The sequence below is a fragment of the Rhea americana genome, unplaced genomic scaffold (assembly GCF_003343005.1).
Source record: "Rhea americana isolate MKP2758 unplaced genomic scaffold, rheAme1 scaffold_54, whole genome shotgun sequence".
NCBI classification, from domain to species: Eukaryota; Metazoa; Chordata; class Aves; order Rheiformes; family Rheidae; genus Rhea; species Rhea americana.
The window spans coordinates 4,603,648-4,613,647 of record NW_028186690.1 but is presented as its reverse complement, the minus strand read 5'-3'; the positions used below and the strand labels follow the sequence as shown (position 1 = coordinate 4,613,647).

The 10,000-nt window shown below is 39.9% G+C and overlaps 1 protein-coding gene across 2 annotated transcripts in view; it reads right to left on the bottom strand.

The window, feature by feature from the left end:
- FOXP2 (forkhead box P2) overlaps positions 1-10,000 on the bottom strand; it is a 406,754-nt gene that overhangs the window by 189,296 nt on the left and 207,458 nt on the right. For both annotated transcript variants that reach the window (XM_085318494.1, XM_085318495.1), the window contains one exon: positions 2,553-2,730. In XM_085318494.1, the coding sequence (XP_085174620.1) occupies positions 2,553-2,720 (168 nt within the window). In that variant the 5' untranslated portion in view covers positions 2,721-2,730. The remainder of the gene's footprint in view (positions 1-2,552; positions 2,731-10,000) is intronic.

The following is a 10,000-nucleotide window of genomic DNA, read 5'->3' as shown; positions in this document are numbered from 1 at the left end:
AAGYGTTAGCATCACTTTAAGTAGCTGTCCAGTTGAAGGAAATATATTAAAAACAAGTAATCATTTATACACTTCCTTTGACATAGGAGAAAAAGCTATAACAAATTTGATTTGTTTATCTGAAGGCCCACATTAAAATGACTGAGAGAAGTTAAAAAAAGGAATGCCAAACTACGGTATCAGTACACTGCATCTTGCATGCATTTTTACAATAAAAAATAAGAATAATGACTACAGGTAATGCTGGGGTTTGTTCTGTTTTTCTACTTTCCAAAGTTTGGTTGGCAGCTCATATTAAAATGTAACATTTTAGAGAGTTAGTATAGTGATAATAGTAAAAGCAGACAGCATTTTCCTCTTAAATCATATTTCAAAAGGCATCTGGTCAAAAAAAAAAGAAAGAAAGAAAGAAGTGGAGAAAAAAGAGAAAGAAAAGCAAATGTAGTATAAAACTGTGCCCATTATCTAAAGGACATCCTACTACATGTTTACTAGTGTTTATGTTTCACATCAACATATTTTATAGAAGGATTTATATGCCTAACTCAAGTTGTATTTAAATCCTACAGTGCAGACCCTACCATAAAATGCCTCTTGAGTCCTATTAACTGTACCCATGGTTTTACCTTGCCTGTCTGCTTATTTAAGATCTAATCACAGTTTTGAAGAAAAGATTGTCACTTCTAAGCCTGTCCCCTCAGAACCTGTCTGTTATTAGCACTCAACTGGATATTTTCATCTTCAGTTGTTATTCTCTGTGGTCTTTGCATATGCTATCTACTGGAATCTGTGACTGCATGGACAAATTGACTACAAATGTCTAGGACTGCTGCTTTCAGTAACATGTAAGTGGCATATTATTCTGTTGATATGTTTGTGTTTTAAGGTGCATCACTTAGATTTAGTCTGTTAAATGTTTTTACCAATTACATACACTGTATCTCAATAAAATTTTCAAACTACTGTTACAATTTGAACACCAGAATAAAAGTGATGGCATGCTTTTAAATGAAAACAACATGTAATGTATATATATAAATATGTGTGCGTGTGTGTACAAAAATATTGTAGATACACATATAAACTAAATATACATACATAGAATCAGTAAGGTTGGAAGGGACCTCTGGAGATCATCTAGTCATATATAGGTGAAAAAACTGCCAAGAACTTAATGAAAACACTGACACACATATTTTCTCAGACTAGATACTGTAAGTGCTCAGTTGTTAACAGAATACACTTTAATTTGAAGCAATGCACAGATTTAAGCTTTAGCAACTTCTCAAATTTCAGACTAAACCTTATTTAATTCTTCCAGATTTTCTGTCATCATTAAAAAAAATTTAACTATAGCAGTAGCTAGTGCACACTATTTAATTCAGCACGATTCAATTTTAAGAGTTATTATGACCTGCTATTTAGGAGGCCCGTAGACATGCAATTTATCTAGTGTGTTAAAAATGTGTTTCTATGAAACCGGACTTTCACAATATTTGATCTGAAGTTGAGGCTACTCTCCTTCCACTTATCCAATACTCAGTGTTGCAATTAAAAACCTCAGTATTTATAAATGAAGGGCTTGAACTGCAGAGGTGCTGAGCGGCCTCAGCGGAGGAGAGGGAGAGGCACCGAGGACTTCCAGGAGTTCAGGGGAGGTAGTCGCTCGGCACTCGGCAGAATTAGACCCCGACCGTTCACCAAGCAAACAGTTTGGGCTCCAGCGCATTAGTCCTATACGCTTTTCCTGACGGGTGGGAAAGCCTTCAGGTAGGCAGAGTGGAAGGAATTACGTTCGTGCATGTTTTAAAAGGAAAAGAAACCTTAGTGTGACAAACCCTGATAAATTGTAATTGATAATTAGATGGCTTCAGCAGCTGGAAAACGGGTTAATTTTCCGGTTTTAAAAATAAAAGCAGTTCTCAACTGACCCATTCAGGAAACAAGCAAGCAAACTTAAAAATGTTTTAAAACACATCTGAAGAAAGGCTGCGTCTCTTTTTTCTCCTCAGCTCCCACTGCCACCCTGCGAAAACCACGGCCGCCCGCCGGCACACGCAGACAAGCTCGGGCTCCCCGGTATTCCAGGGGCTCTTAAGGAGCCAGCGGTTTTTATTTACAGCAAACCACCCTTACTGCGAGAAGTCRCTCTGGTCCCTTCACCTCGGCTCAGACTTTGGAAGGATTCATTGCACAAGCCAGCAAAGTCTCAAGTAATGTGGCCCTCTGGTGGAAAACGATGTATCACATTCTACACGACAGTAACGCACAGTAAACTAAGGAGCCTCAAAACAGGTACCGGAAAGCTTCGGCGCAACTTTGCTAAACACGCCGCGCGATTTTCATCAGCRGAGGAGCCCGGCGGCGGGCAGCGGCGGCCCCCGAGACGCGAGGGCGCCGCGCGCGGGAAAAACCGACCGGGAGCAGCGCTCGGCAGCCCCTCGCGCGCGCGGCGCGTCCCGCTCGCCACGGGCAGCGCGCGCAGCGCAGCGCGCCAGCAAGCCGAGCCCCCGCGCCGGCCCCGGCACGGACACGACGCAAAACAAACTCACCTGCTGTTGTTGCAGATGCAGCAGTTCCACTGTGCTTACTTCGGTGCTCGTGTCACCACTTGATCTTCCATCTCTGCTGCCAGCATCTAATTGGCTGCTTAGAGTGCTCATTCCATTTTGATTCATTGAACTGTTGCTTATTGTCTCTGTCGCGGATTCCTGCATCATGACTTAATACCTAGAAGTGATTAAGAAGTATCAATTAACGCACGCGTTACACCTTCACACTTCCATCATCGAGATGTCCCTCTCTGCCAATTACAGAGACAGCATCTTTAGAAGAGGAAAAAAAGCCTCGCACGGTCCCTTCCCAAGGAACGCAATGCAAATTCTGCTTTCCTACAGATACTAATCACTGAAATTATGGTTTCTATAAGCAAGCTCTGTGTGGTTACATTTAACAGCCAAAATAACATACCATGCATGCAGCATGGTCAATAGCATTTATGAACGACTACATTTTAAAGTCTACCTATAAAACCAGTTTAAATGAAGGCACGATTTCACACACTGCTCTATATTTCCTATTATCTAGCTTTGACAACCATGGATGACTATACAGCCTTATTTAAAATATTCACTATCTTGATTCTGTCAGAATTTTACAGCATATCTTATGCAAGGCTGTTGTTTAATGATGCACAGCTAATCATACAAAATTAAAATTTTGTAAGGGTGTTACAAATCATATGGTATCAACCAATGATAAATAGTATAATGGGCTTCTCCTTTTTTGTGACTAAATAAAATTTTGCCTCGGAGGCATTTTAAGAAAAAGCTCCTGCTGCAAACACGTCAGATATTGCCTATTTTTTTAATCAAACGGCTGATATTCATTTATTTTTCTGACATTTAAAACATTTAATACTGTCCTTCCTGGGAAGTAATTAAGCTTATGCATGAGCAGCAATCAAACTGTTCACTTGAAGATGACTTAAAACTCAATTTTAACATAGGCAAATAAATGAAAGATATAAAATTAATTTTCCAGGCATGTATTAGATATGAAAGCTGGAAATAAAATCTATCAAGAATATCACTAATGATTGTGCTAAAAACAGCATAAATTATGCATATTACCTTCTCTACAGTAATAAATGTTTTATCATTTTCACTGCATAAATATACTGTACTTTCAGGATAGCAATGAGATGTCCTGCCAAGATCAGTTGAAATCTTTGCAGTAAATAAAGAACCAACGTGCCCTTACAAACCAGAATTTCAAGGTGCATTTTGTATCTGTAATATGGAAAGGTCAATTCCTGTTCTCCAAGCTGCCCAAGTCCTGCGCTGCTCTAATAGTGGCAGACTGTACCTCACTTTCCTTTATCATTACATGCAACGTAYTGAAAGAGTCCCCACAACAGTCTCACTGAGGTATTACTTTAAAGGTACATCTGAAGAGAGGGAGATGTGTAAGCAAACTCAGTAAAAGAAACAAAGCTCCTTGCTTGGCTCAGTTATTGAACTTAGTTATTTGTTTCCTTTCAGAGTGGTAACAATATCCTTTTGCAACAAAACACAGGAAAAAAATCGTTGCAACTTAAACTGTGGCCACCGGATATTAATCAAAATGCTGCATAAATTAGCACAAACAAGAACCTGCAAGATAAAGTATATACCGAGTGAAGAAAATAAAGATAAGAAAATGCAAGGTATTTAAAGATGTCCTTGTCAAAACTGAACAGGATGCAAAAAAMCCAACCATGAACACAGTTAACGTAAAGGAGGGCAGCTGTTATACCACAGTAAACAGCAGCAGAAGCAGATGTGTTTACGAACAAACAGTCCTTGTTAAACACTCTTGTGAACATCAACTAAGAAAAATAATAGAAATGGAAAATGTGATACACACAGTGATGAATTTTACAAGACAAAAACAAAGCTAATACTCTTTTCTGAGATTAGGCAGCTAATAAGTATTCAAATTAGGCATAAATTTTACATGTACAATGTTTAAAATATTCAGAGAAAAGGGTCTGATTGCCCTTAGTAGTTATATGAAAATTCTAATGCGGGTATTCCACAACCGTGAGAGCAGGCATCCCTTTCAGATTTTTACAATATTTACTTTCAATAAAAAAGACATGTATATCGTAGTGGAAATCTATTTAAAACACTTCATCAACTGTATCGTTACAAGGATTTGGAAATTCAGGAAATTCAAATATTAATCCTCTTTTAGTCAAACAAAGATTTAACCAACAGACAGATTCATTTAAAAATTCTAATGTTAGACAATAACAGTGGTAAATTTAGCCAAGCACATTAGAAGGGCAAGGGGGTGTAAATGTTAGATAATCAAAGCGTTAGAAGGCACTCTGAAAATTAATAAATAAATAAAGCAACAGCCGTGTTTTTATGYCTGACTCTTTCATTACAATTAGGAGAGAAGGGTTAAACATCTTCCAGTTCATATTAACCAAAGGGTTTTATGTCTTGTGGATTTTGTATCCTTGCAAAGCCCTAGAGTGTACTTCAGGCTCTGCATTTTAACTTAAAGTGTCTGTGAGCCAGCAGAATCGGGTTTAACATAACATGACCAGTAATAGTACTCTGGCAATTGAAAACAACAAATTTGACCCAACATCCATGTACAGTTAGAATGAAAACTACAGAGTATCAATACTAGAAAGGGCAATTCATCTGCCAGTTAAGTAGAAGATACTCYGAAGTTTTTTTGTGAAGAAGAAAAAGTCAATAGAATTTTATGTTAAAAATAAAATGTTTTTTTAGTTGTGAAAGGGTATTTTTAAAAACAATAGCCAAACTTCGCTTCGAATAACACTGCGTGCTGGCTATCCAAAGCCCCTTTCTCATTGCTGTCAGCTGAAACAAAGTTGCTGAAAAAATAAAGAGCACAGACTCTCTCTCTTTTCCCTTCTTTTCTCTTGCGTGTGTGTGTGTGTGTGTGTGTGTGTGTGTGTATACACACATGTGAATATACATATATATATGTGTATATATATATACATGCACGTGTATGTGTGTACTGTCAACTGTCCACTCATAAACTAAAGCACTGAAAATAGCTAGATAAGGGTCATTTCTAATATCTATACAGCAGTAATTTCAGTTATTTCTGTCAAAATAATCTGGACCTCTAACATCTTRCCAAGCAAACTCATGAACTTGCTTTCTTGCTTTTACAACAGTAGGACATGAAAACAATCATAAATAAATACACAGGAAATAAGAATACAATGATCGTCAGATATTAGGACTCAAAGTCTAATATTTCAAATAGGACAAGAAGAGCAATAGATGCGCCTCTGTTTGCACAGGCTGATACACATTCCTAATCCTCCCCTTTCTCTCTTCCTGCCACACTCGCTGTCACTGCGGCGCTGGCGCACCCGGGCACGCACACACACGCACCCGCTTCTGCAAACGCACACACGCAGCCACGCACCTCTGCCAGGGCTCCCAAACTCCTGCTGCCTAAGGTGAGAGAGCAGCTCTGCTGTCAGACGTTTTAAACAAAGGTACAGGGGGAAAATATTTGCTGCTCCCTGCAAGAGAGAGTGAACTGCAGATTATTTTAGCGGGTAGTTGTGCTGCATGTCAAATGCTTATTCTGCCAGGGAACAGGGACAAGCAGCTCCATCAAGAAAGAAATAGTGGTCACGCAAAGTTAGAAGCCACAGTTTTACTTTTCTCCCCTGCAGTAAATATTGCAAGTTTTCTCTGTGAGTGTGTGTGTGCGCGCACGTGCACACATGTGTGAGTGTGTGTTTTAAACTGGCAAGTCACTGTACAGATACTTATTCTCTACACCACTTCCCTTTTGAAACATTAAACTGACACTGGAACTGACTGCACAAGATTGCATTTTCTCTTCCTAAACAACTTGAATTGAAAGGTTACTTAGTGTAACAATATTTACTTGCAGAATTGTGTTGTTACCAAGGGTATAATGGATGGTGGCTATGCAGGTTTACGCAAGAATGAGTGAAGCATGAGGCATTAGCCATGTGTTTGACATGTTTCAAATTGCTATAATCCAGCATTAAACACACCCAGCAATTCATGCCATTTCTTGCAGCCATAATCTTGAATACAGCGTGCACAACCACTTATTATATAAATTAGTATATGACTCCCTGTTATAGTCACAACAGCGCTTTTGTGTTTATTTTGCATCAAGATGTGGTCTTTTATTTGTACAAATAGCAGGATATAAAGGCATAGCTCAATTAGACCTCCTTACTTTATGATAGGGTGCACTGCACGCGAGACTTGTTTGTGTTATTTTTCCCTCAGAGGTGCAGGTTTTGTTGGTGTCGAAGCCTGCGGCGGGGAGCAGGGCACCCCTCGGGCGCCCCGGGGAGCGCCCGGCCGGCGAGCCCGGCGCCGAGCCACCCCGGCCGGCCGGAGGCGCCTCGGCTGCCACCAGGGGTCCGTCTTCCCGAGAGAAGTTCCTCCGGAAAACATAGGTCAGCCTTTCAACTCGCGGAGGCCGGTGGCAATTTTGGCCACGTTGCCAAAGTCCGCGGGGAGCTTTGGCYGAGTGAGGGCCGGGGGGATCCGCCTCGGGATTACTTCGTACCTAGCGATGGCACCTCTGGGCGCGCTGCTGCGAACCAGAAGTTGATTCCCTTCTCGCTGCCCGATCCACCCCTCCGTGAACGACACCGTCTCTGCACGGTTAAGGAGCAGGAAACGCGGTGAAGAGCCGCACCGCATATTACATATGGCAACACTTCAGAGACGGAAACCAGCAGCAGCCCCCGCACGGGCTCCACGCGCTCAGGCATCGGAAGGACCGTCGTCCCCGCTTCAGGACGAACCCTCCGAACCAGCCGTCTGCGCACCAGCAACCTGGTGCTAACATCAAGGTGCCCGTTTCTGGTTGCACCCAGACAACACATACGCACAGCACACAGCATTAAATGTCACGCACACGTGCCACTGTAAGATATTCTCCAGGATGATCTTGCACTTAAATTCTTCTGCCTCCAAAGATGCAGGTTAAAATTCTGCCTTTTAAAACTTGACTATGATGTAAAAGTAGAGGTGAGGAGCTAGGCTTAAATAATGGTAACTTTTGTGCTCTACTGGAATTAATTCATCATTGACCCAAGGCACAATGCATCTGAAGTCTTGCACTGGTATGTTAAAAGTCTTTAATACTTAAAATTGCCTAATAAATCAAAATGCCAAATATGAAGGACATAGCTGAATGTGGGAGAACAAAAAATTAGACAAGCTAAGATAGTATTTTTAAAGATTTTTTTTTTACCTTAACTAAAACATTTAGTCTTTCAAAGCTTGAGTAAAGCAGAGTTATAAATTACTTCACTACATATTTTAAATATGCAAGTAAATGAATATGATTAAAACACTAATTAGGTCAACTTCTATTGAAATATTGCAAAATAAAGTACCTATATTAATAGGTTTAATATACTATCTACTCAAATAAGTTTTCTCYGTAAAAATGTAAAGTATGCTCAAACACCTTGTGTTGGAAGGTATTTCTGAACTTCCAATTGTGAATTACAGTACATATCTTAGCACAATCAGAAAGAATACATATCACATCTGCCTTAGTAAGTTAAGTCAGCAGCTTTGATGAGAAAAAATAGAATTTCTCRTGGCAAAAAATAGTCTCTTCAAAGCAAACTAATCATTTTACTACTTACAATACCCTAATGACTGATGATGACCATTGTGATTGAAGTAACAGTCCAAAATGGCAAAAAAAAAAGGCAGTTATAGACAGTATATGGATCAGAAAACAGAAGATAATGGTATTGTAAGAGAATTTAACAGACATTATGAAACTTTTAAAGTGGACACTCATATGGTGGGTCTCTAAAGGCCATTTGTGAGTATGTGGTTATGATGAAATCAACAACTGGATTTTCACAAATTACAATATATTAGATGTATCATAGAGAAGTGGGAGCAACTCAGCTACACACACAGCGTATAAGGTAAAGAGAATGTGGATTTTTCCAGCAATATTCTGCCTTAGCAGGTGCACTYGGCAAAGGTTTAAAAAAATCAGGTGAATTTACCTGAGCTAAAGTCAACTCTGACTGAAAATATACGACTGCTAAAATTATTTATCTCCACCCTATGAGCCACAATTTTTCCCACTGTCCATACACTATGGTATGTTTATATATCAGTCATTTAAATGAACACCTTTCTTCTGGTTGTCACAAACAACCCTACTGAAGGAACAGTATCATATTCCACCTTAAAATAAAAGCTATCCTGTGTTTTAAATGCTGTATCCTTTCTTTTGCATGCCATCTCARTTCCTCAGGACTAATGCAAACATTAGGTCAGTCCTGGGCACAGGAATTTATCTGCTTTCAAAAATTCAGGAATATGCTGTCAGGCTCATCCAATCATTAAACAACACTTCACTTCCCCAAACAACAAGTAAGGTCTGATTAATTTCCAACTACTCTTTATTTTTCACTTGGAGGGGAGAAAAAAAGAAAAAAGATCTTTACAAAGACCAGTGTTATCTATATGAGTAGCCTGTGCATTATTTTAAAATGTGTCCCTTTCACATAGGCTGGTGGTAAAAGCCTGCTGCAGTGTGTTACCTACAGCCCCCCCACGAACGAGGAGCCAATTTCAGGGCAAGACTCTTATTAGAGCACCCAAAGCTTGGGAAACCCCACCTTGGAAAGCAAACTCCACTCACCCTTTCCCTCCCTGCATCTATCTCCCTCTTTTTCCGAGTCTTTAAAAAAGAGGGGGGAAAAAAGAGGAAAAAAAGAAAGCAGCTCTCCAAGCTCTTGAGAGTAGGGAGACTTTATTACAGTCAATGGAGAATTTAATAGTGAGAAAGCATTAGGGCAGTAGGAAATAATTAGAACTGTGAGAGCTAGGGAAGACCTGCCTAGCAGGCAAATTCCCTTAAAAAAAAAAAAATAAAAGAAAGCTTCTTATAGAGTCTGTACGACTTGCAAACCACAAACCTAGGGCCAACTTTTTATACCAAATTTCTTTTGGTGAGGAACTTGCAACAACCTTCACTGATATTTCCCCTCCTCAGATCTGCGAATATTTCCGTCTGTCGTGATAGTGGTTTCCCCTCACCAGATAGTCTTTGTTTAACCCTCACGCTTACTTTACTGCTCGCTCAGGCTCCTGCTCAAAGCTTCTCTTCAGTATCCCTTGAGGTTTTTCTCTCCGTCCATAAACTACTTTTTTTCATAGCTCCTCTTTCTAGACATTTCAGCACTTTCTACTTCCAGGGTATCTTTTTTGGGTGCAAAATGTGCCTTTAATGCTCCTCTTCATCGGACCCACCTCTTGCCTTCCCATTGGAAGGCCCACAGAAGAGGTGGTACACCAAAAGAAATTTCTTTTACTGGGTTCAACTTACTGAAAGCCCGAATAAGCCTCATAGAGGAATAAAATGGAAAATCTGTATTCTTAAGCTGATCCTACAAAGGCTTGCATGCCAGCATTCAAAGCCC